The 24,880-nt window shown below is 57.1% G+C and overlaps 2 protein-coding genes across 2 annotated transcripts in view; one reads left to right on the top strand and one right to left on the bottom strand.

Moving 5' to 3' along the window:
- MEGF8 (multiple EGF like domains 8) overlaps window positions 1–13,206 on the top strand; it is a 39,093-nt gene extending 25,887 nt beyond the window's left edge. The window contains exons 30-41 of the mRNA XM_004597991.2: window positions 183–327; window positions 1,392–1,623; window positions 2,396–2,519; window positions 2,698–2,911; window positions 3,016–3,230; window positions 7,990–8,197; window positions 8,357–8,516; window positions 8,830–9,022; window positions 9,260–9,430; window positions 9,513–9,643; window positions 9,797–9,929; window positions 11,686–13,206. Of these exons, the coding sequence (XP_004598048.2) occupies window positions 183–327; window positions 1,392–1,623; window positions 2,396–2,519; window positions 2,698–2,911; window positions 3,016–3,230; window positions 7,990–8,197; window positions 8,357–8,516; window positions 8,830–9,022; window positions 9,260–9,430; window positions 9,513–9,643; window positions 9,797–9,929; window positions 11,686–12,954 (3,195 nt within the window). The 3' untranslated portion in view covers window positions 12,955–13,206. The remainder of the gene's footprint in view (window positions 1–182; window positions 328–1,391; window positions 1,624–2,395; window positions 2,520–2,697; window positions 2,912–3,015; window positions 3,231–7,989; window positions 8,198–8,356; window positions 8,517–8,829; window positions 9,023–9,259; window positions 9,431–9,512; window positions 9,644–9,796; window positions 9,930–11,685) is intronic.
- A 5,560-nt stretch (window positions 13,207–18,766) lies between these two features.
- Window positions 18,767–19,896, bottom strand: CNFN (cornifelin). The gene is made up of 4 exons (XM_004597992.2): window positions 19,832–19,896; window positions 19,318–19,428; window positions 18,982–19,118; window positions 18,767–18,901 (listed from the first exon to the last, which is right to left on the bottom strand). The coding sequence occupies exons 1-4, from the start codon at window positions 19,866–19,868 to the stop codon at window positions 18,812–18,814; spliced, it is 375 nt and encodes a 124-aa protein (XP_004598049.1). The 5' UTR covers window positions 19,869–19,896; the 3' UTR covers window positions 18,767–18,811.
- Window positions 19,897–24,880: the final 4,984 nt, after the last annotated feature.

The raw sequence follows: 24,880 nt of genomic DNA, 5'->3' as shown, positions 1-24,880 counted from the left end.
GCCAAGTCCCTGGGGGCAGCATGGGTTGGGAGGCTTGGGGGTTCCTGGGAAAGGAGATGATGTTAGGCTGTTCTGGGGGTCCCAAGGTTTCCTGGAGATAAAAGCTGAGGTCTGGAAGAGGTTAGCAATGGGTAGGCTGGGGGCTCTAATAAGACCGGCCCCACGACCTCTCTCCCCAACAGCCTCGTCCCCGGCTCTTCCACGCCGCTGCCCTGCTAGGTGACACCATGGTGGTCCTTGGGGGCCGCTCGGACCCTGACGAATTTAGCAGCGATGTTCTGCTCTACCAGGTCAACTGCAACGCCTGGCTGCTGCCCGACCTGACACGTGAGTCACCAGCGCTCTCCCTGAAGGTTCCTGGGCTGCCCACTGGGAGACCCTTGGGCTCCCCAGGCCCTCTAATCACACTCCTGCATTCTCTGAATTGTCTCAGAACCATGGAGATGCTCTCCTCGCCTTTTTATGTCTCAGAAAAGTTTATTTTTTAATCTGGATAAGAGAAGTGTATCCAATTTGTAAACTAGGAAGGGTTCAGTCACCCCAGTGTTCCCCTCTGGAAACAGCTGTGTACACTGTGGGGTGTTTCCCCCCAGGCCTGGCTAAGGACAGATCAGAAACCGGCTTATCACAAACTGCCTTTTCCTCTCACTGAGGATTGTAAGTGCCGGGCTGCCTGCTTCTGCCATCTCTGAACCCCTCTGGCTCTCATTTCATTACTCCTTAAAAAAAAAAAAAGGATTTATTTATCTGTTTGAAAGGCTGAGTTATAGAGAGAGGAGAAACAGATTTTCTGTGCACTCACTTACTATCCAAATGACAGCAATGGCCAGCACCAGGCCTGGCTGAAGCCAGGAGCCTGAAACTCCGTCTGGGTCTTTCACAGGTACTTGAGCTGCCTTCTGGTGTTTTCTCAGGCACATTAGCAGGGAGCTGGATCAGAGGTGGAGCAGCTGGGAGACTAACTGGCACCCGTATGGGATGCCTGTCACAGACGACAGCTTAACCCACCGCACCACAGTGCTGGCACCTCCCTTTGTTTCAATCTGTCTTTTCCCCCCTGCTCCTCAACGTTGCTCAATATCTGTGTTTGTTATTGAACATTTTTAACACTGAGGGTGAAGTTTATGTAACATGAAACTAATCATTTGAAAAGGATGGTTGCTATAGCATTTCGTAGTGACAAGGTCGTACAACCACCGCCTCCATGTGGTTCCGTAGTGTCTGTCTTCTCGTCCCTCCCCCTCTCCTTCTCTGTCTGTGTCTCTCGCCTTCTCGGCCTGGTAGTCCTCCTGAGTGTGTGTCTGTTCTTGACGTGGTGATCTAGAGTATGTGCAGAGGGCCTCATCCCTGAGTTTCCTGCTCTCCATCCCTGAACTCCTGTCTCTGTGCAGGCCAGGCTTCCGTGGGGTCCCCGATGGAGGAGTCTGTGGCCCACGCCGTGGCAGCTGTGGGGAACCGCCTGTACATCTCTGGGGGCTTTGGAGGAGTGGCCCTGGGCCGCTTGCTGGCGCTGACCCTGCCCCCCGACCCCTGCCGCCTGCTGCCCTCCTCCGAAGCCTGTAACCAGTCTGGGGCCTGCACATGGTGCCATGGGGCCTGCCTATCTGGGGACCAGGCGCACAGGTAATTGTGGCGACTACCAGCCCTTCAGCAGGTGGTACTGGGCCAGGGTGGGAAGGAGGCCTCAGGGCTGTTCCCTTGGGTTTAAAATGGGGGTCACATGTAGGAGTGGGGTGAATCATTGTAGGCGGGTGGCCTGGCAAGCCCTGCTTAGAGGCTAGGATTTCATTCAAGACTGCGTCCTGGGGGAGCCAGATCTGTACTGGGCCCAAAGACCCCTAGAATTTAGAACAGCAGAGGTGGGCCTGGGAATGAGTGTATCAGTGGGTGCCCCCACTACTTTTTTAAAGTCTATTTAGAATATTTTGAAACACATGAGCCTCTGGGTATTTTAGGCATGGGGGATTGTGGACAGGTGCTACAGGCATTGGGGAGTTGAACAGGAAAGGGCAGGGACAGGTCCGGATGGAGAGATCCCTGGAGCTGTTGTGAGGCGGAATGGGGGAGGGTGGGGGAGGCTGCAAAAGGCAACTGGAGCAGAGGCTACGGTGAGAAGGAGCCTCACATTGGGCCAGGGGCTGCATGACTGGTGGGGGACAGTTAGATCCAGGAAGCAGAAGGCCTTGGGGGCTGGAGGGGCAGAAGGACTGGGGGTGTTGTCCAGTGTGTCTGCTCTGGGTATGGGTGGCTATGGGACCATTCACCTCCAAGGGGAAGGAGGGACCAGGCTTGGGAGGCTTGTTCTGAGTCTGGCTGGGGCTGTGGCATGAGGCTGCAGGCCAATATCCAGGATGGAGGCTGGGGACATTAAGAAACCGGGCCTCTTGCTCTCTAGGCTAGGCTGTGGGGGTGCCCCCTGCTCCCCAATGCCTCGTTCCCCAGAGGAATGTCGTCGTCTCCGGACCTGCAGTGAGTGCCTGGCGCGCCACCCTCGGACCCTGCAGCCTGGAGATGGAGAGGTGATGCCTGGAGCAGGAGTGAACAAGGGCAGGTGGCAGGACAGGCATCCTCTCTAGCCCCCTGGGCCCTTCTGCTAGGATTGGGTGGACAGAGCTGGAGCCCTGTGTGTGTGTGTGTGCGCGCGCGCACTCCTGTGCTGGGAGTTCCTGAGGATCCCACGAAGCCTCTTTCCCGCAGGCCTCCGCACCCCGCTGTAAGTGGTGTACCAACTGCCCCGAGGGCGCCTGCATTGGGCGCAATGGGTCCTGTACCTCCGAGAACGACTGTCGCATCAACCAGCGAGAGGTCTTCTGGGCGGGGAACTGCTCTGAGGCGGCGTGCGGGGCGGCAGACTGTCAGCAGTGCACACGGGAGGGCAAGTGCATGTGGACGCGCCAGTTCAAGAGGACAGGTGAGAGGCAACCTCAGGCCCTGGGAGAGGGACTTGAAGGCAGGCCCCAGGCTGCTGGGCTGGGGTTCCAGGCCCGGACACTAACACCTGGGCCCCCCACCCAGGGGAGACACGCCGCATCCTGTCAGTGCAGCCCACCTACGACTGGACCTGCTTCAGCCACTCACTGCTCAACGTGTCCCCGATGCCTGTGGAGTCCTCGCCCCCCCTGCCCTGCCCCACCCCATGCCACCTCCTGCCCAACTGCACCTCCTGCCTCGACTCCAAGGGTGCTGATGGCGGCTGGCAGCACTGCGTCTGGAGCAGCAGCCTCCAGCAGGTACCACACAAGCCAGGCCTCTTTGTGGCACTGACCCTCCTCCCCTGCCTTGTCCTTCCTCCTCATCTCCCTGTCTCATACCTCAATTCTTTCTTTCTACTCCCGTCACCTCTGTTGCCCCTCCTGCCCTGGTACCCAGCCACTCTCCTGGGCCCCCCAGCCGTGAGCCCCCTAACCTTCTGACTGGCTCCCTTCTGTGGTTCTTCATTCCTTCTCTCCACCGCCCCTCAGCCCTTTCCAGCCTCCCCCCGTGTCTGTTGCTTCTTACTCTGCTTTTGAGATTTTGGGTGGAAGGAACAGGCACCTTCCCTCCCCACCCAGCCCCGAGCTGGTTTCTCATCAGGAACTGCGGTGGTTGGTGTAGTCTGAGGACAGGAAGCGCGACTGCTCTGTAGCTGTTGACAGTATGGTGTATAATCCTCACTGTCCTCCACAAGCCTCCACCCTCCAGCTGCTCTCAACTTTGTCATCGCACTCACACACATACCCTCGGGTAGTGGTCTTAACCCTCAGTCCATTTGCCCTTCTAACTCCAGAGGCCACAGTCGTCCTGGTGTCTGTCACTTAGCCCAGTCTCGCAGGCCAGATGTGCAGCCATGGTCCAAAGGGATGTGGTCAGGAGGAGGCAGGAGCAATTGGTTCAAGCATGGCAGCTCAGCCCAAGCGTCATCCATGGCTGAGAGGGCAGGAATGACCAGTGAAGGCCATGTCCCAGGAAGGCCTGTGTGTTGGTGACTATCTGCTCCTGGACTGCCCAGCACGTGCTGCATTTCCAGAAATTGTTCCAGAGATGACCCTCCCATCTTTAGCTTCCTGGTGGTCAGCATAAAGGCCTAGTTCAGCGAGAGGTGACAAATTTACCTGCTGTCACCTCCAGATCCAGAGCCCTCAATCTCTGACTCCCACCGTTGTCCACTCCTCATTCATCCTGTGATTGTGCAAGGCCCAGCTGAGCCAGGACTGCCCACCTTCCCTTAACCCTTGAGCTAAGTGGCCAGCCCAGCTAATACCCCCACACCAAACAGACCACAGTGCAGGGCGACGGATGCTTACAGGCCTGGAGCTAGACTGGAGGAGGATACGGGCAGCTCTCCTGGCCTGTTTCAGGAGGCCGGGACGTAGAAGAAGCCTCACTGGGGAGTGGCATGTTAGCTTACTCCCCAGCTGTCCACCCAGTCCCTGCAGGCGCCTGGCTCAGCTGGTCTCACTACTTCTCAGCTGTTTGACTTCGGGGTCAATGACTTTCTCTCTCCCAAGCCTCAGTGAGTGTGGCAGAGTACATGGAGCAGGGCCTGCCTTATGGACTTAATAATGGCTACTTGTTATTATTTTTCTCCTATTCATCTTGGCCATTATTTATTTCTTTAAACATTTATTTATTTTTATTGGAGAGTCAGATTTACAGAGAGAAGGAGAGACAGAGAGAAAGATATTTCATCCATTGCTTTACTCTCAAGCAGCTGCAATGGCCAGAGCTGAGCCATTCTGAAGCCAGGAGCCAGAAGCTTCTTCAAGGTCTCCCATGTGGGTGCAGGGTTCCAAGGCTTTGGGCCGTCCTCTTCTGCTTTCCCAGGTCACAGAGAGCTGGATGGGAAATGGAGCAGTCAGAACTCGAACCAGCACACATTTGGGATCCTGGCACATGCCAGGTGAGGACTTTAGCCACTAGGCTACCACGCCGGGCCCTATCTTGACCATTTTAGTAACTGCAAGATTTTTTTTTTTTTTTTTTTAAGATTTATTTATGGGCCTGGCGTGATGGCCCAGCGGCTGAAGTCCTTGCCTTGAATGCACCGGGATCCCATGTGGGCGCCAGTTCTAATCTTCCATCCAATGATTCACTCCCCAAGTGAGTGCAACGGCCGGTGCTGTGCCGATTGAAGCCAGGAGCCAGGAACTTCCTCCAGGTCTCTCACACAGATGCAGGATCCCAAGGCTTTGGCCCGTCCTCGACTGCTTTCCCGGGCCACAAGCAGGGAGCTGGATGGGAAGTGGAGCGGCCGGGATTAGAACCGGCGCCCATATGGGATCCCAGCACGTTCAAGGCGAGGACTTTAGCTGCTAGGCCACCATGCCAAGCTCTAACTGCAAAATTTTAACATGTCTTTTATTGGTTTGAAAGAGCAATAGAGCAAGAGACAGAAAGACATCTTCCATTCTCTGGTTCATTCCCCAAATGCCTGCAAACACTTGGAGCTGGGCCAGGCCAAAGCCAGGAGCCTGGAGTTCCGTCTTGGTCTCCTCAGTTGGAGCAGAGTCGCAGGCTCTGGAGCTGTCTCCTGGGGAACGTGTTAGCAGGAAAGTGATTGCAAGTAGAATGGGGACTTGAACCCAGGCCCCTTGCTGTGGAATGCAGCAGTCCAGGCAGGATTTTCACTGCTGTGCCAGTACAAGCCCCAGTCACTGTGGTGAACAGTGGTGAGGCTGTCAGCCTGACTGATTTTTTTTTTTGCGGGGGTGGGTGGGGAGGTTTCCCATCTCCACTGTCGTCTAAGATGTACCAAGAGAGTGACTGTGGGGCCACCTGTGGTGACTGTCAGGGTGCCCTGGAGGGCAGGGGCCCCCATGATACCCCGCAACAACCAGAGCCCTCAGAGGTCCTGCTGGTAACACAAGTCCTCCCCAGATGTCCTGGTGCCTGCTGGGCTCAGAGGGCTGAAGAAGCAGACAGCTAAGGAGGTGAAGGAGCAGCCAGGTGAGATGCCCGAGGATGCCATGGGGCTGGCCAGCTGCAGAGCACAGCCAGCCCTCGGGCCACACCTGCACCGGTGAGGGACAGGAACTACCAAACCTAATTTTGGTGACATCTCCCAGCTTCAGAGTGTGGTTTTTAACTTTTTTTTTTTTCAGAAGAATTATTTGAGAGGCAGAGAAACAAATAGAGAGCTTCCATCATCTGCTTTGCTCCCCATACACCTGCAATAGATGGGGCTGAGGCTGGGAGTCAGCAGTTCAACCCACATGGCTGGTACCTGCTACTAAAGCCATCCCCTGCTGCCTCCCAGGGTCTGCTGGGAAGCCAGAGCTGGATATTGAACCCAGGCACTCCAGTAGGGACTTGGACATCTCAACCGGCATCTTAGACATCTTAAACATTAGGCAAGGGCCCGGCCCATCAGCCTAGCGGCTAAAGTCCTTTCCTTGCACGTGCCAGGATCCCGTATAGGCACTGGTTCTAGTTCCGGCAGCCCAGTTCCCATCCAGCTGGGAAAGCAGTTGAGGTCGACCCAAAGCCTTGGGACCCTGCGCCCGCGTGGGAAACCTGGAAGAGGCTCCTGGCTCCTGGCTCCTGGCTTTAGATCAGCTCAGCTCCCGCCATTGCGGCCTCTTGGGGAGTGAATCAATGGACGGAAGATCTTCCTCTCTGCCTTTCCTCTCTATATATCTGACTTTACAATAAAATTAATCTTTAAAAAAAAATTAGGCAAAACATCTACCCCTGGCTTGTGTTTCAGGAAAGCACCACTTCACGAATCAAACGTAAGAGGCGCCCAGGCCAGACCCGTTGTGCTCAGACTCCACCAGGGCTGCCAGCTGTGAATGGCTTTGGCCGTAGAGCCTGGAACAGGCACTGAGTGCCATCTTCCCTGACCTGTCTCCTGCCACCTCCCCATCCTCACTGCTTCCAGCACATTCATTCCTGAGTGCCTTTCCTGGGGTGCACAGCGAGTACTTTCCTGGGTCCCGGGCCTGTCAGCCGACAAGCCAGGGTCCTTCTCTCAGAGCCCAGGTTTGTGCACCTCTGTCAGGAAGCCAGTGAATGCAGTTCATGGCTTTGGGACCACCACACAGGTCCCAGCACTGGAGTTTCAGGCTGCCCTGCCCCTCCCCATCACCCTTTCGTCTGCCAGCGGGCGCGCTAAATTTAGACGGGACGCCCAGCTTGGCGGAGAGTCTCCCTCCCTCTGGCACCCCAGCAGGGCGCAGCTCACTGCCGGCCCCCACCCTCAGTGGGCTTGGAGCTCTGGCCGCAGCAGCCAGGGTTTTCTATTTCAGAATTGTGTGGTTGACCTTGCTTTTGGCCAAGTGCTTTCCGGCAGCCAGGACACATTCATCTCTGCTCTTCCACAAAGGCCCAGGCCATAAACAACACACTCTCATATATCGAGGGAAGTTCCCAGGACTTGTGCCTCATGGTGTGTGGTGCCCGGGTTCCAGCACAGAAGCCAGGGCCTCCAAGTGGCTGCCAGGCTCACAGCCCAGGACTTCTGTTCCCAGCCCGGGCTGTGCCCTGGGAGCCATGTTCACAGAAGCTGTGGCTTGCAGCCCAGCTCCTAATTCTCTTGTTTCCGTCTGGGCTCATTGCCCTTCTTTAGCTCAAACAAATACACGTGCTGTCTACTGGGTGGTGAACTGAAGTCAGTCTGATGCAGGGTTACCTCAAGAACCTGGGTGCAAAGTGTAGCTGGCTGGGTCTCATGGTGTCAGGGGAGTGCAGCTGGAGTCCATGGGGTATCTAGGGGCTCACGATCCATCCCCCCTCCTACAGCTGCTCCTTGCCTGCCTGTGTTTTTCACTGGTAATTTCTCATCATGCAGCCCCTCTAGCTCAAGCGTGTGTGGGTTTCCTGTCTCGGGGGCCCTTCCTAGCCCCGCCTCTAGCCCTGATGCCCAGGGTCAGTGTCTAAAATGGGGAGTGTGAAGGCCCCAGCCAGTGTCCACTTGGCTGAGCAGGGGTGGAGCCTCTGGGAAGAGGGTGCAGTCCCAGCTGTGTGAGTTTGACCCTCTCTCTGCCTCTCTTCCCACCCTGCCCCTTGCAGTGTCTGAGCCCCTCGTATCTGCCCCTGCGATGTATGGCTGGAGGCTGCGGGCGGCTGCTCCGGGGGCCCGAGAGCTGTTCCCTGGGCTGTGCTCAGGCAACCCAGTGCGCCCTGTGCCTGAGACGCCCCCATTGTGGCTGGTGTGCCTGGGGGGGCCAGGACGGGGGTGGCCACTGCATGGAAGGGGGACTCAGCGGCCCCCGTGATGGTGAGAGGGGTTGGGGACAGGGGGGCTGGCCGTTGGCTGGGGTCTGGTACAGAGAACCTGGGGTTACTGGGGGCCATCTCAGAGGTGTAGGAACAAGGGTTTGGGGCAGGTGGTGCAGAGCCCCCTCTTCTGCTGAAATCCCATATCCCCTGGTGCCAGGCCTGACATGTGGGCATCCTGGGGCCTCCTGGGCCTTTCTGTCCTGTCCCCCTGAGGACGAGTGTGCAAATGGGCACCACGACTGCAACGAGACTCAGAACTGCCACGACCAGCCCCATGGCTACGAGTGCAGCTGCAAGACAGGCTACACCATGGACAAGTGAGGCTCCCAGCGGGCGGGTGGGAGGAGCAGAGCACACAAGCTGAGGGGCATGGGCCAAGACAACATGAGCTTGAGAGCAGAGCAGGATGCAAGGAGAAGAAGCTAAACCAACACATGAGGGTGGTAGGCTTGGTGGGGAGGGGGCTATGATGCTGGGTCTTGGAGAGGCAGGAGGCGAGCTGGATAAGGGGGTAATGTGTTCCCCAGTGCCCCCTGATGAGGGGGACTGTGGAGCAGGTCCCTCGGGGGTAAGGGGCATAGAGCCTTTAGAAAAACTGGGTCCCCACCAACTCTTACTCTGCCCCTACAGCGTGACAGGGCTGTGCCGCCCCGTGTGTGCCCAGGGCTGTGTGAATGGCTCCTGTGTAGAGCCCGACCACTGCCGTTGCCACTTCGGCTTCGTGGGTCGCAACTGTTCCACGGAGTGTCGCTGCAACCGCCACAGCGAGTGCGCCGGTGTGGGGGCCCGCGACCACTGCCTTCTGTGCCGCAATCACACCAAGGTGGGCCACCGGCCAGGCCCCTGACCTCACATGCCACCACATGAGCCCCGTTTGCAGTCCTGATGAGCAGGGGCAGGGAGGCAGGGAGGTGTCAGGCTGCAGGGGCGGTGGATGGGCTGGGCCAGGAGGAGGACTCGGGAAGGAAGATGAATATGTGTACAAGTGCACTTCCTGATGCAGGGCTACCTCAGTAACCCGGGTGCAAAATGACCCCCCTCCCCTGTGTCCTGGCTTCAGGGCAGCCACTGTGAGCAGTGCCTCCCGCTGTTTGTGGGCTCAGCTGTTGGGGGCGGGACCTGCCGGCCCTGCCATGCCTTCTGTCGCGGCAACAGCCACGTGTGCGTCTCCAGGAAGGAGCTGGAAATGGCCAGGAGGGAGCCAGAAAAGTACTCTCTGGACCCAGAGGAGGTGAGGCAGGCTGGGCCCCAACTCCCAGGCCTGAGGGGGCGGGCCTGTGCCATTCGTGATGACCCTGTGCTTCCTTGGCCAGATAGAAAACTGGGTGACAGAGGGTCCCAGTGAAGATGAGGCCGTGTGCGTGAACTGCCAGAACAACAGCTACGGGGACAAGTGCGGGAGCTGCCTTCATGGCTACTTCCTCCTGGACGGGAAGTGCACCAAGTGAGAGGGGTGTCTGGGGTCCTCACCTTCCTCTCCAGCAGCCAGAGCCAGCCCCCTGCCCTCCATTAAGAGGGGATGAATTCCCCAGGGAGCTCTCCCCAAACCTCCTGGTTCCCAGGAAGCTGTAACCACTGCCATGTCCTCGGTTCACAGGTGCCAGTGTAATGGACACGCGGACACATGTAACGAGCAGGATGGGACAGGCTGCCCATGTCAGAACAACACAGAGACAGGCACGTGCCAAGGCAGCTCCCCAAGTGACCGCCGAGATTGCTACAAGTACCAGGTACGGCTGGGGATGTGCAGGGTGGACTGAAATCCCACCCCCTCGGCTCAGAGCTGCAATGATGTAGGCGGGCACAGTTCAGAAGCTGTGGTCTGAAGGCTAAAGTTAGCATGATCGATTGTCCCCGAGCCCCAGGCAGGTTCAGGCCTTGGTGGTCATGCCAGCTCTGATGAGAGCCACTGGGGGCCTCTTAGACTCATCAGGGGACAGTCCCTATTGCAGCTATCACAGCCTGATGGTGGCTGCTGCCTGCCAGGAAGCCTACCTCACAGTTGCTTCAGCCAAGAAGACAATGTATTGATTGGAAACTAGGTCTGGGGTCCACCTTCAGGAAGGGCTGGTTCTAGTTGTTACAACCACTTTGCTGCTCTCTGTGTTGGCTCTATCCTCCAACGGGCTTGCCCTGGTGGTGTTCCCTATATGACTCCCTGGGGCCAACGGGATCTCCTGGAGCACCTGCCCCAAGGGAGAGGGAGAGGGAGAAGGAGAGACACATGGAGACGGGGAGGGAAGTTCAAGGAGGGGAGGTGGGGTGCAGCTTTGCCTCTGACGGGAAGGGTCCTCCCTGCTTTCTCCTTGGAGTACAGCTGTCCTGCCTCACCCACCTGTTCTCTACCCTTCTAGAAAGGGAAGAGAAAGTTCCAGGCTCCCCCACCCATCTGTGGGAACATTCTGTCTGCTCAAGATGGCAGCAGCCACACCAGCTTCCTGAGGGACACAATTTGTGCATGGTTGAAGCATCATCAGAGGGGTCCTCTGTGGTCCTGGGGCCATCCACTGGGTGGCTATGTGTGTGGGTTCCAGTGGCCACGGCTGAGGTAGCTGGGGTGGAGGGAGCCTCAGCGCCAAGGGGATGTGGAGGCATTTGAGGGTGTGCGGGGGCCTCGGTGAGGTGCAGGTGTAAGAGGAACACAGGCTGGGGGACATGCTGCATCCTGCTCCACAGGGCCTGTGGGCTCGGAGCTTGCACCGAATCTGACCCCACTACTGCCAGTTGTGTGGCCTGGAAATCATAGCAGTCACCAGCCAGCCACGTGTTCACTGAGTGCCTGTTGAATTCTGAGTATCAGGGACATAGCGGGCCAAAGCAGTTACTTTGTGACCAGGTCAAGATGTTCTGTCCTTGGGAAGTTTATCTTCCCAGGGAGGACCCGGGTGGTAAGCAAGGCAAATGAGTGAGTCAGCTATGCTGTGTGAGAGGACAGAAAGTGGGGGCCTCCTAAGAATGTCCTCAGGGAAGAGGGGCTCCCTGGGAAGATGCCAGGGGTGAGAGCGTCGGGGGTGTGGAGCTAGTGCAAAGGCCCTGAGTTGGGAGCCTGCCCCTCCCGCCCTGTAGGCGGGTATGTCTGGCCAGCCCTGTGCCTGGCACAGTGTGTGGCTCCAACTGTGCCTGAGCAGACTGTGGTTACTGCCCATATACCGAGGAAGAATCCCAAGGCCAGTCACTAGACCAACACCACACGGCTAGAGAAGAGGCAGGGCCAGAGCTCAGTGGAGAGTCTGGCAGGGCTGATCTTGGCATCAGGGTGCTTGGGTCACTGGGGGCAACTCCGGGGATGACAGGGCTGGAGTGCCCAGTCCTGGAGGTAGCTCTGCAGTGTGGGCTTGGAGGATCTCCAACTAAGGCCCAGATGAGGGGCGGGACTGGCCATAGCTTCTTCCTAGTGGGTGCAGGGTGTCTCCAGGTCCTGCCTGGGGAGCGCCTGCTGCTGAGCCCAGCCCTGACGGCTGTCTCTACCCACTGCCCTGCCCGCAGTGCGCCAAGTGCCGGGAATCCTTCCACGGGAGCCCGCTAGGCGGCCAGCAGTGCTACCGCCTCATCTCAGTGGAGCAGGAATGCTGCCTGGACCCCACGTCCCAGACCAACTGCTTCCATGAGCCCAAGCGCCGGGCACTCGGCCCTGGCCGCACTGTCCTCTTTGGCGTGCAGCCCAAGTTCACCAACGTGGACATCCGTCTGACACTGGATGTGACCTTCGGCGCTGTGGACCTCTACGTGTCCACCTCCTACGACACTTTCGTGGTCCGTGTGGCCCCCGACACTGGCGTGCACACTGTGCACATCCAACCCCCGCCACCCCCTCCACCGCCCCCACCCCCGGCCGACGGTGGGCCCCGGGCAGCTGGAGACACTGGAGGTCCAGGGGCTGGGAGTGGGCCGGGCACTCCAGCAGAGCCACGAGTGCGTGAGGTGTGGCCACGGGGCCTGATTACCTACGTGACAGTGACTGAGCCGTCATCAGTGCTGGTGGTTCGTGGTGTGCGGGACCGGCTGGTCATCACCTACCCGCACGAGCACCACGCCCTCAAGTCCAGCCGTTTCTATCTGCTGCTGCTGGGCGTGGGAGACCCGAACGGGCCAGGCGCCAACGGCTCAGCCGACTCGCAGGGTTTGCTCTTCTTCCGGCAGGACCAGGCCCACATTGATCTGTTTGTCTTCTTCTCCGTCTTCTTCTCCTGCTTCTTCCTCTTCCTTTCCCTCTGCGTGCTCCTCTGGAAGGCCAAGCAGGCCCTGGACCAGAGGCAGGAGCAGCGCCGGCACCTGCAGGAGATGACCAAGATGGCCAGCCGCCCATTTGCCAAGGTCACTGTCTGCTTCCCGCCCGACCCGACTGCCATGGCCCCTGCCTGGAAGCCAGCTGGGCTCCCACCGCCTGCCTTCCGCCGCTCTGAGACCTTCCTGGCCCCCCTGCTGCTGACGGGGGCTGGGGGGCCATGGGGACCTGTGGGAGGGACCTGCTGTCCTCCGGCCATCCCCGCCTCCCCAGCTGGCCTACGGGCTGGGCCCATCACCCTGGAGCCCACAGAAGATGGCATGGCTGGGGTGGCCACACTGCTGTTGCAGCTGCCTGGGGGTCCCCATGCCCCCAACGGTGCCTGCCTGGGCTCAGCTCTCGTCACACTGCGGCACCGGCTGCATGAATACTGTGGGGGCGGTGGGGCTGCTGGGGGCAGTGGGCATGGGGCTGGTGCAGGCCGGAAGGGACTGTTGAGTCAGGACAACCTCACCAGCATGTCCCTCTGACCTGCCAAGGGCCATAAGAGCCACATCATCTTCAGGGGCCACTCTGGACTTGGGGCCCCTGGACACCACTGCCTCCTCAGACATCACTGACTCCCTTCCCTCCTAGGGAGGACTCCCCAATTCTGCATCCAACAACTATTTATTGAGCACCTACTACGTGCAGGGCAAGCTGGGAGACAAAGGGCGCAGCTCCCTGATCTGGTTCTCGGGTCCTGGTGAAGGGAGGCAGGCAGCACCTGCAGATGCACACAGCTACACGAGCAGACGTGCATGCACAGGCAAGGTGCTTCCCGAGGGGCCTCCACAGGATGTGACGGTGAGGGCCCACGGCAAGAATCCCCTCCTGGACGGAAATCCTGAGGTGCAACACAGAGGAAGAACTGTGAATGTGCTCACTGTGGGCAAGAGGAACAGGGTGAAGGCTGTGAGGCGGGAGCGAGAGATGGACCAGGAAGCCAGCCCGTGCGCCCCCTTGGGGCTGAGTGAGGAGATGAAGCCGGGGCCAGGCGGGAGCTGCGCTTGTGGGGCCTGGGTTTTTAACTCTCAGGGCAGCTGCTGCGCTGTTGGTTCTGTGAGGGGGTGACGAGGATCTCAGAGGTCAGTCAGCTGAGGTGTGACGCGCGGATTGGAAGGGGCAGGTTGTACGGCTGTGGTGGCCGTGAGGGCATGGGGTCACTGCAGTTGTGTGCTGACAGGGTTTGTGATGGTGTCGGGGTGGGGGAAAAGCCATGGATCCGGAATGACCCTGAGCTCTGGGGCCTGAAGCACAGCATGGGTGTGGGGTTGTTGAGGAAGGGGAGGCAGAGAGGCCAGGAGGCAGCTGTTGGCTGTACGGTGCCCTTCAGGGAAGGGAAACCACCGTGAGTACTTCGGCCCAAGAGGAGGCATGTGGGACCCCCACCTGAGCCACCTCCTTGGATTTCTCAGCTTCTCTATCCACTGGGGACCCCTTCTTCCAAATCTTGCCCAACACTCCACCTCCTGCTGCTGTTTAGTCCCTGTGGGTGTTTGGGTCGGGGAAGGGGGTAACAGTGTTGGGCCCCGCCACTTCCCCTCCCTTGAACCCAAGTGGCCTCCCAGTGTGCATGTCTGAGGCAACAGGGGCCACATTGGAAGGGGTGGGAGTGGCTGAACCTCAAAATAAAAGTGTTGGGAGGACTCAGGTGTGAGTGCCATTTTCTTGGGGCTGGTGGAGTGGGAGAGGCATATGGCAGCCGCTGCTGCTCCAAGCTTTGTGGCCTGGGCACGGCTGGCTTCTGAGTGGAGGACTACGTGTACTCTGACAAACCCTTGCTCCCCAGGAAGTGATGAGCTGAGGAGAGGCTGCGGGCATGAGGCCGGTGGCCCCTTCCCAGTCCCAGTTTGGTGAGTAGGCAAGTTCTAGACAATCTAGCTAGATTGTCTCATGTCTTATGTCTCAAGGCTTTGGGCTGTCCTCAACTGCCTTCCCAGGCCACAAGCAGGGAGCTGGATGGGAAGTGGGGTCATCAGGACATGAAGCAGCACCCATATGGGATCCCAGTGTGTGTAAGGTGAGGACTTTAGCTGCTAGGCTACCGCGTTAGGACTGAAAAGGAAGACTTTAAATACAGATTTATTTTAGATACATTTATTTGTTTGCTTATTTATTTAATTTTGAAGGGTATGAGATCTTTCATCTGTTAGCTCGTTCCCCAGATCAACACAACAGCTGGACCTCGTTCAGGCCAAAGCCAGGGGTCAGGACCCATTTGTGTCTCCCACAAGGGCAGCAGGGACTCAAGTACTAAGACATTATCTGCTACTTTCCAGGCACATTGGCAGGCAGTAGAATCTAGTAGCTGGGACATGAACTTGGGCATTCCCACATGGAATGCAGGCATTCCAAGGGACATGTGCCACAAAACCATTTCCAAACCAAATTCTTTTTTTTTTAAGATTTATTTTATTACAAAATCAGATATACAGAGAAGAGGAGAGACAGAGAGGAAGATCTTCCGTCCGATGATTCACTCCCCAAGAGGCCGCAACGGCCGGTGTGCGCTGATCCGATGCAGGGAACCAGGAACCTCTTCCAGGTCTCCCACACGGGTGCAGGGTCCCAATGCTTTGGGCCATCCTTGACTGCTTTCCTGGGCCACAAGCAGGGAGCTGGATGGGAAGTGGAGCTGCCGGGATTAGAACTGGCGCCCATATGGGATCTTGGGATGTTCAAGGCGAGGACTTTAGCCGCTAGGCCACGCTGCTGGGCCCTCCAAACCAAATTCTAACAACTTCCAAAGAGACACAGAAAGAGGCTAACAGAGATCTTCCATTTGCTGGCTTACACCCGCATGCCTGCAGTAGCTAGGGCTGGGCCAGGCCAAAGCCAGGAGCCAGGAACTCCAGGTTTCTCATGTGGGTGACAGGGACCCAATGACTTGAGTCACTCCTGCCCCCTCCTGGGCTGTGTATTAGCAGGTAGCTAGACTTGGAAGCAGAGCCAGGACTTAGGTACGCCAGTATGGGATGTCAGCCTCCCCAGTGGCACTTTTGGGATGGTGCCATGGGGATCCTAGTGCAGGAGAGAGGTGGTCTGAGGCATTTCCCTGTTGTGAAGGGACGAAGAGGTGCAGGGGGCGGGGTGTGTAATTGGAGTCACCATGTTCCATTTGGCTGAAGTTCAGGGGGTGACTGGGACTGAGTGCAGGCCAGCAGAGGGGGGAGACGTACAAGAGTCTGGATGTCTTCTGTTGGCAGCATGCACAGTGGTGAGAGAGGAAGTGTGTGAGCACCTGGCAGCATGACATCGGCTATGGCTAGGACAGGTTCCGTTTGGGGTGGCTCTCGGATAGTCCCAGTGGGGCTGTTAAAGTGCTGGATATGCGGGTTCAGAGACAAAGGGCATGTGAGAGGAGTAACAGCAACTAGTAGCAGCTGCCTATTACTTAGGGTGCTGTATTACACATAATACGAGGGTATACTGCAGCAGGATGGTGGACAGTAGGATTCATGAGTTTAGAGACGGGCATTTAGCCCAGCAACGAAGACACCCACATCCCACATCTGAGTAGTCGGCTTTGGTTCCGGCCCTGGCTCCTGATACCAGCTCCTGCTAATGTAGACCCCAGGAGGCGGCACTGATGGATCAGTTGGGTCACCCACATGGGAGACCTGGGCTACATTCCTGGCTCATGTTCTGGCCCAACCCCAGTCCGTTCTTACGGTCACTTAGGGGATGAGCCAGCAGATAGGAGCTCTCTCTATTCCTCTACCTCACAACATTTTTTTTAAAGATTTATTTATTATTATTGGAAAGCCGGATATACAGAGAGAAGGAGAGACAGAGAGGAAGATCTTCTGTCCGATGATTCACTTCCCAAGTGAGCTGCAACGGCCGGTACTGTACCGATCCGAAGCCAGGAACCTGGAACCTCTTCCAGGTCTCCCACGCAGGTGCAGGGTCCCAATGCTTTGGGCTGTCCTCAACTGCTTTCCCAGGCCACAAGCAGGGAGCTGGATGGGAAGTGGAGCTGCCGGGATTAGAACCGGTGCCCATATGGGATCCCGGAACGTTCAAGGCGAGGACTTTAGCCGCTAGGCCACGCCGCCGGGCCCCTCTCAACATTTTTTAAAAAAGATTTATTTTTATGGGAAAGACAGATTTGCAAAGAGAAGGAGATACAGACAGAAAGATCTTCTGTCTGCTGGTTCATTTCCCCAAGTGGCTGCAATGGCCAGGAGCTTCTTCTGGGTCTTCCACATGGGTTCAGGGGCCCAAGGTTTTGGGCCATCCTTTACTGCTCTCCCAGGCCACAGGCAGGGAGCTGGATGGGAAGTAGAGCAGCTGAGATATGAACCAGAGCCCATATGGGATCCTGGCGCATGGAAGGTGAGGACTTTAGCCATTAGGCTACTGTACCAGGCCCTACCTCTCAAATTTTAAAGCATAAGCAAATTTTGGTGCAAAAAATTCACATTTAAATACATACATAGGTTTTCTTTCTTTTTTTTTCTTTTTTTTTTTTTTAAAGATTTATTTTATTTCCATTACAAAGTCAGACATACTGAGAGGAGGAGAGACAGAGAGGAAGTGGAGCCGCCGGGATCAGAACCAGCAGCCATATGGGATCAAGGCGAGGACCTTAGCCACTAGGCCACACTGCCGAGCCCCATACATAGGTTTTCATAATGTGTTATTTTCTTACATACTGAGAAAAGAATTTTGCACAAAAACATTTTAAAAAGATGATTTAAAAAAATTGATTTGAAAGGGAGAGGCAGAGAAATCTTCCTTTTGCCAGTTCACTCCCCAAATTGCCCGTAATAACTGGCTCTGAGCCAGGCCAAAGCCAGGAGTCCCAGAACTGGATTGAGGTTCCCTGTGATGAGTGGCAGGGACTCCAGCTAGCACTCCAATATGGGATATGAGCATTTCAAGCAGTGGCTGAACGCGCTGTGCTAGAGTACCTGACTTGCAGCACTTTTTTCCTCCACCAAAATAAACTCATACTCTTTTTTTTTTTAAAAAAAGATTTTATTATTATTGGAAAGCCGGATATACAGAGAGGAGGAGAGACAGAGAGGAAGATCTTCCATCTGATGTTTCACTCCCCAAGTGAGCCGCAACGTGCCGGTGTGCGCCGATCCGATGCAGGGAACCAGGAACCTCTTCCTTCTCCCATGCGGGTGCAGGGTCCCAATGCTTTGGGCCATCCTTGGCTGCTTTCCTGGGCCACAAGCAGGGAGCTGGATGGGAAGTGGAGCTGCCGGGATTAGAACCGGCGCCCATATGGGATCTTGGGATGTTCAAGGCGAGAACTTTAGCCGCTAGGCTATGCCGCCTGGGCCCCATACTCTTTTTTTAAAAAAAAGATTTATTTATTGGAAAGGCAGATACACAGAGAGGAGAGGAGCCAGAAAGATCTTCCGTCCAATGGTTTACTCCCTAGTCAGTTGCAAGAGTTGGAGCTGAGCCAATATGAATCCAGGAGCCAGGAGCTTCTTCTGGGTCTCCCACGCGGGTGCAGGGTCCCAAGGTTTTGGGCCATCCTCGACTGCTTTCCTAGGCCACAAGCAGGAGGCTGGATGGGAATGGGGCCACTGGGATTAGAACTGGCGTTTTAATGGGATCCTAGTGTGTGCAAGGCGAGGATTTTAGCCACTGGACTACCTTGTCAATCCCAAAACACCACAGTTTAATTGAATTCATACTCTGCTGCAGTCTTATGAGAAAAGGGGTTCAGAACGGTTGGTGAGGTCATTAAGATGACACAGCTAGTGACTTGCAAGGTTAGGGTCATGGCAGCAACTGTCACCGTGGAGAGGTGTGGCTGATCAGGGTGACCCAGAGGGCCTTCAGCTGGGCACTTCTCTGGTAGACAGATGTCCACCACACCTGTTTCAGGCTGTGTGCAAGCCCAGGGTCCCACCAGGCACAGGCAGGGAAGGCTCAGCTTCCGGCTCGCCTTTGTCTGGCTGATGTTGCTGATTCTCAGGAAGCCGTTCTTGCTTGGCAGAGGCACATGCACCTGCAGGTTAGTCGCTCTCTCCGGGAGGCGAGGCCCCACTAGACTTGGAGAGGGATTTGCTGAAGTCACACCCAGCCAAACCGGGTCAGAGGTCCCATTGCAGAACTCCTCCATCCATAGCTAAGCGGCTCCTGGGTGTCCCCACTTTCCTCCTCAAACCTCCTTCTCCACCCAGATTCCTTTCATGGGACAGAAAAAAAAAAAGGTATAGGTGGGGTTGGTTTTCAAGATTTTATTGTGGGTGTATTTCTGGTGGTCGGGCAGAATCCCTCCTCTCCCCAGCCAGGAGGGGTCAGAGGATGCTGGGCAGAAAACTAGATAAGGAGGGGCAGAGGTGGTGATGGGGTTGGAATGGGATGGGGGATTGTTCACTCTCGGATCTTCAGTTCCCGCGCCATCTGACAGAGGGCGCAGGGCAGACAAAAGGTGAGGGCCGCCCAGTCGCGCCCAACGGAGCCCTGAAGGGTAGAAGAGCGAGGTCAGAAGCCAGCCTTGGGACCCAACCACTCCCTCGCCCCTAGCTCCCACCCGCACACACCTGGATGCGGTAGCGCTCACGCATGCCCGTGCGCAGTGAGTGCAGGCCTCCGGGCAGGTAGGGCGCGCAGCAGCACTCCCCGAAGTCATCCGAGATGCGGCAGGCCAGGCACAGGGGCGCGAAGGTGCCACACAGACCTGCGGAGGACACGGGGCAGTCAGGGTCGGGCTGGGGCTCGCAGCGGCAGCAGGGGGAGCGAAGAGGTGGGAGAGAGGATTTGAAAGCAGGCAGGGACTTGGAGGTCAGTTGAGGGTCTATGGAAGGTGTTAAGTTCAGGCCCCCAGGGAGAAAGGGTATCGCTGGGGGAGGGGGTACAGGGCCCCCTTCCACACTCACAGACGGGCATGTCGTTGCAGCAGTCCGTGAGCCCTGTGTGCCAGTCACTGAGCTGGGTCTGGTAGCAGCTGCTGGCACACTGCGGCTGGCTGGTCACTGGGTAAGACATGGCTGCAGAGAAGACAGTGGTCAGTGGGCATCCTTGCGGAACCCCTTGCCTCCCTCCCCTCTGCCGGGCAGTCTGGGCAGGGCCGCCAGGCCGCCCGCTGATAGATAGGACAGCCCTGTGCTTCCTGCTGCTACATCTGGGCACTGACAACAGGTCTGTCCCTGTTGCTGTGGCCTCCTTGCCCATCTGGTTGAGTTGGGGGCAGAAGGAAGGGTGGGTAGTATGTTTGAGTGAGGCGATGGACGTGCCGCCGCCTCCTCCTCCACATCTGGACCTGGGGTGCTGGGTTCTGGCCTCTGGGGTAGAAGCAGGTGCCGTCTGTCTCCGAAGCCAGGGTGCCCAGGGGAGGGAGGCGACCGGGTTGCTGGTACTAGGAGGAGGTGCCGGTCCATCTGGCAGTCCCACCTTTGCCTTTCACGTGGTCGTGCATCTCATACTGCATCTTGCTGGCCCTGAGGAGGAGGCGTTGCGAACGGACGGACGGTGGGAGGCAGCTGTGGCAGCAGCAGTGGAGTCTGTCTTGGAGTGGGGCGTCGCCGGATAGTGGGGCGGGGAGGGCAGGGAACGAGGGTGCTGGGGGACTGGGTTCTCAGGGGGAGGGGAGCTGGGGAGAAAGAGGCTAAGTCAGCCTGTGGCTGGTAGAGACCCGGACAGGGGATGGACAGGGTGGGGCGAGGCACTCGCCCACGTCTTGACGCTGCCCGACAGACCCCAGAGACCCCTCCTTGTCCCAGGCGCAGTGCTGGACAGAGAGGCAGAGCCAGAGGCAAGAGGGGACAGAGAATCTGAGCAGGGGCATGTGTGTGGGGGGGGCACCATCATGCTCCCCACATCTGCCTGCCAGCCTGCTGCCCAGTGAAGGTGAAGGGAAAGGCCCTGTACTCACTGCTGGTGGCCTGAGCCAAGGGCAGCTAAGGCCAGAGATGCCAGGCCGAGGACTTCCAAGTTCGACCAACCCAGCCCTGACTCAGGGGCCTAAGAAAGGCAGGTGTTCACACAGACAGATGGAGACAGGAAAAGCGAGGAGGGGAGAGCGTAAGCAGGGCTTGGGGAAGCAGAGCGCTCCTACCTGTGATGGCGCTGATGGAGACAGGTGCGGGTGACACGAGCAGGCACTGAGTTCTCAGCCTAGGTCCAGGAGCCACTTATATGGGCCGGGCCACCTAGCCTGGGTGGGGCTGTGACAGAGGTGCCCGGGAAGCCTGGCCGGTCTGTCTCACCCTCTGCCCTCCACTGGGGCTTCCCACCCACCGCTCCCTTCCCCATCCCCTCCCCCCTCCACTGCCCTTCCAAGGACATAGGAAAGAGTGTTGGGGGGGTTGAAGGGGTGGGGTAAGGGAGACACAGAGTGGACAGGGAGAGATGGGAGGGGGTGGGAAATAGACAAAGGAGATAGAACAAAGGTAAGAGGGGAGAGATGTGGGGAGAAGTAACAAGAAAGGCCAGAGGCAGGGGTTCAGAAAGACGGGATGGTGGAGGGACCACAGCACTGGCTGAAGGGGAAGGGGGTCGGGGGCAGGAAGGGGTGGGTGTGAGAGGAAAGGGGGCCTCCCTTTGAGTGTACCTCATACTTGGTCCTTGGGGGACATTGTCCTCTCACTTGGGGCCAGGGGACACATGAAACGTGTTGGGGAGTGATTCACTCCAGAACCTGAGGCGGTCGACACCTTACTGCACCCTCGCTGCACCGCACCCGCAAACTGGGAAGGGAGGAGGCTGGGATGGGAAAGCCATAGTTCCTGAAGGTGTTGGATGTGGCTCGGGTCCCAGCCCGGGTCCCAGCACAGCAGACGACAAGGCGTGTGCGTGCGTGTGTGTTTGGGGTGGATTCTTGGGTCTGGCCCTGGTCCAGGCCGCACATCCCTGAGCAGGGCAGGGCTCCCAGGGAGTGAGGGAGTGGGGGGCCTGGATGCCTCAGTTACCAGTCTCCCCCCAACAGGCCCGACAGGCTTGGAGGTGACTCAGTGAGGGAAACAGCAGCAGCGTTAGAACTGGGTGGGGTTCCCAGCATTGGTGTCACCCCAAAAATGTAGGAGGCACCAGAAAAATTAGGGTGTCACCTGCACAGAAGCTGGTGCCATCACTCCATGGGGGATAAGATATAGGTGATGGTAAGCAGGTCTCTGGTCCCTCCCTGCCATGCCCCATATACCAGGACCACCTTGGTTGCCGCTGTCCTCAGAGCGGCAGGCAGGGCTCATTGCCTCCCTGTGCATTTGTGTCCCTTGGCCCGGGAGGGTGCTATCTGAGCCCCTGGGGGTTCCTGAGTCTTCTCCCTCATTGGCTCCAACGTCCCTGTCTCCCCTTCTTTATACCTTCATCCCTCCAGTTGCGAACCTTCCTGTTTCTCTTCATCCCTGTCTTCCACATCCCTGAATCTACTCCCAGGCTCCATCTCCTGACCTCAGCGTCTCCCTCATCTCTCCCTGGCTCCAGCGTGGAGGCAGCTGGAGGATATGCCTTCCTGCATCCTAACCCCGGACTACGGGTGTCTCAGGGCTGCCAGACTGAATGGTCCTCAGTTTCGTCTCTTCTTCCTGGCATGGGGAAGAATGGGGTCTGATAACATAGGGACACACACACACACACACACACACACACACACAGAAAAGATGAGGAAACAGAGACTTAGAACTGGGAGGTGGCCTGCTCATGGGCTGGGCTGGGGGAAGGAGTGACTGTGGCCTGGTCACCCAGCATCTATGTCCACCTCTCTCATATGGAATTGCCAGATAGAATATGGGACAGCTGATTCCATTTTCACTTCACATAAGCCACGAGGACTTTTTTTCCAAGTCTTCTGCAATTATTTGGGATGTACTTAAGAGCAAGCAAACAAAGAAAACTCACACTGCTGTGTCTCTGAAATTTAAGGCATGCAGGGTTTCCTGTGTTTCCATTTGCTGAGCCTGGAATCCCTCTGTCCCCAGAGCCCAGCCCTCCCTCCTGTGGGCTTGGGGCCAGGTCCTAATCCCCACCCCTCTTCCCAAACACTGACTCCTTGCAGGGTCCCCAGTCTTTTCTTTCCAGCATCAGGCATCCATTTTGGGTCTGAGTCCAGTTGCTTAATGAGGCTTTCACAAGGCACGTTGTGCCATCCAGGGCCCTGGTGGAACCGGTCGTGCTGAGCTCCCATCCTAAACCTGCTCTTTTCCTTGAAGTCCAGCCTAGTCAGTGGCGCTTGACAGCAGAACCGGAGGGACCTGAGGAGTTCTGGGTGTGTCGCTGTGGCTGGGTTGGGGTGTGCAGTGTCTCTCTGGCTGGGTGACCGGATGGGGGTGGCCACGACACGCCCCTGAGCCATGACATTGGAGGGGCTCTCCTCTGTCGATGTCTGGCGTCAAGCTCCTACAAGTCTGCACACTCCGTGCCTGTGGCCGGCTTTGTGCTCTTGTTCTGCTCACGTCATTCTGATTGGGTGAGGCAGCAGCAATTCTTTATTCAGGGATGCTGCAGCCAGAAAGCCCGGGTTGTGATTGGGACTGGCTTTCACTGGCTGTGAAACCCCAGGCGTTTGGTCCAGTGCTGGAGCTCTGTTTTCCCCTGAGTAGACAGTGGAAATAGGGTCGTTAAGAGGAAGAGACAAGGTCATTCGTGGGAAGAGCACAGATCTGTGCCTGGCACATAGGGACTGTTTTGCGAGGGTGATGATGATGAGGGTGTGTTCTGATTCCTGGGGAGACCACTGTAAGTAGAAGCAGTTTTGGGGTATTTGGTGTTATGGTTAAGATGACTGAACCCCTTATCAGAATGCTTGAATTCGAATCTGGGTTTGGATTCCAAGTCAGCTCCCTGCTAATGTGCACCCTGGGAGGCAGCAGGTGGTCGCTTGAGTGCTTGCGTCCCTGCTGCACATGTGGGAATTACAGGTGGAGTTCTGGGCTCCAGGCTCTGATCTGGCCTGGCCCTGGCTGTTTTTTTTTTTTTTTAAGATTTATTTTATTTTTATTACAAAGTCAGATATACAGAAAGGAGGAGAGATAGAGAGGAAGTAGAGCTGCCGGGATTAGAACCAGCAACCATATGGGATCCCGGTGCATTCTAGGCGAGGACCTTAGCCACTAGGCCACGCCGCTGGGCCCTGGCCCTGGCTGTTTACAGGCCATTGGGGGCAGGAGATCAGAGAATGGAAATCTCTTCTTTTTCTCCTTTGATCCCTGCCTTTCAATACACAGCAGTGTATAAATAAACCTTTAAAAAAATTCAAAAAGCGGGGCCCGGCATGGTAGCATAGTGGTTAAAGTCCTTGCCTTGCATGTTTCTGGATCCCATATGGGTGCTGGTTCTAATTCTGACTGCTCTACTTCCTATCCAGTTTCCTGCCTGTGGCTTGGGAAAGCAGAAGAGGACGTCCCAGAGCCTTGGAACCCTGCACCCATGTGGGAGACTCAGAGGAGGTTGCAGGCTCCTGACTTTGGATCGGCTTAGCTCCGGCCGTTGTGGCCACTTGGGGAGTGAACCAGTGGACAGATCTTTCTCTCTGTATCTCCTTTTCTCTGTGTATCTGCTTTTCCAATAAAAAATAAATCTAGCCAGGATTGGCTGCACAGTCTTGGTGGTGGGGAGGCACAGGGCATAGCTGAGTGTCTGTTTTGCATGTGGGCTATGATGCTTCTGGCTTGTGGTCAGGGCCGTGAGTTGTACGTGTGTGGTTGTGTTTGGGCGCATGGGTGAGTGTACAGAGATGCTGTGTATGGGTGCAAACGTCATGTCACACCTACAGTGCCTCATGAGGGCACGTGTTGGGAGGCACCTTGCTTCTCTGACTGGGGTGTTAAGAACCCCTCTTTCACCCCAAGGCCACTCTCTGACAGGTACCTCTGGGAGCTTGATTCCTTCAAGAATGAACCTTGGTTGCTCTCCTGGAGAAGAGCAGGGATGCTGGGCCCAGTGGCCGAGGAGGAGACACAAGGGTGAAAGGGGTGGGGGGTGAGGAGACGGGTGAGGCCAGGGAGAGACTGAGCAACATGATGGTGACACACAGAGAGAGACAGAGATGGCAGGGTGGGGACCCAGGGAGACTGCACAGGGACACGGCACATTTGTCCTTCTGTCCCACAAGCGCATGCCAAGCCCCTGATGAGGTGCCAGGTGGGCACCAGTTCAGGGTCTGGGGTCCCCAGGGAGACCCACCTGGCGCCATCCTGAGTGATGGAGATACACAGATGTCAAGGAAGGGCGAGAACTCCCCCAGATCAAAGATGAGAAGCTGGGAATCCCCAGGAACCATTTCCTTATCTCTTCCCATCAGGAAATGACACCCTGCCCCCTCTCCTAATCACTGTTTTGGACCCCAATCAGGCCTGACGCCCACAGCATGAAGGCGAGCTGTGGTGGCTGGTGTCAGGTGGGGATACAGCTGGGAGTCCCCAGGGCCGTTCCCCTACACCCCAGGAGTCCTGGCTTACAGGCCCTGCCCCTCCTCCCTGCCAGGTCTTTTATCTTACCATCTAT

The sequence above is a fragment of the Ochotona princeps genome, chromosome 16 (assembly GCF_030435755.1).
Source record: "Ochotona princeps isolate mOchPri1 chromosome 16, mOchPri1.hap1, whole genome shotgun sequence".
NCBI lineage: Eukaryota > Metazoa > Chordata > Mammalia > Lagomorpha > Ochotonidae > Ochotona > Ochotona princeps.
The sequence above is the reverse complement of the archived record's forward strand: the minus strand, read 5'-3'. Positions and strand labels throughout refer to the sequence as shown.

Coding starts and splice junctions, on each gene's coding strand:
- CNFN (XM_004597992.2), bottom strand. CDS start 19,868: ATGCAGTATGAGATGCACGACCACGTGAAAGGCAAAG. Junction 19,429..19,831: donor CGACCACGTGAAAGGCAAAG/GTGGGACTGCCA, acceptor TCTTCTCTGCAG/CCATGTCTTACCCAGTGACC. Junction 18,902..18,981: donor GTGAGCGCTACCGCATCCAG/GTGTGTGCGGGT, acceptor TCTACCCTTCAG/GGCTCCGTTGGGCGCGACTG.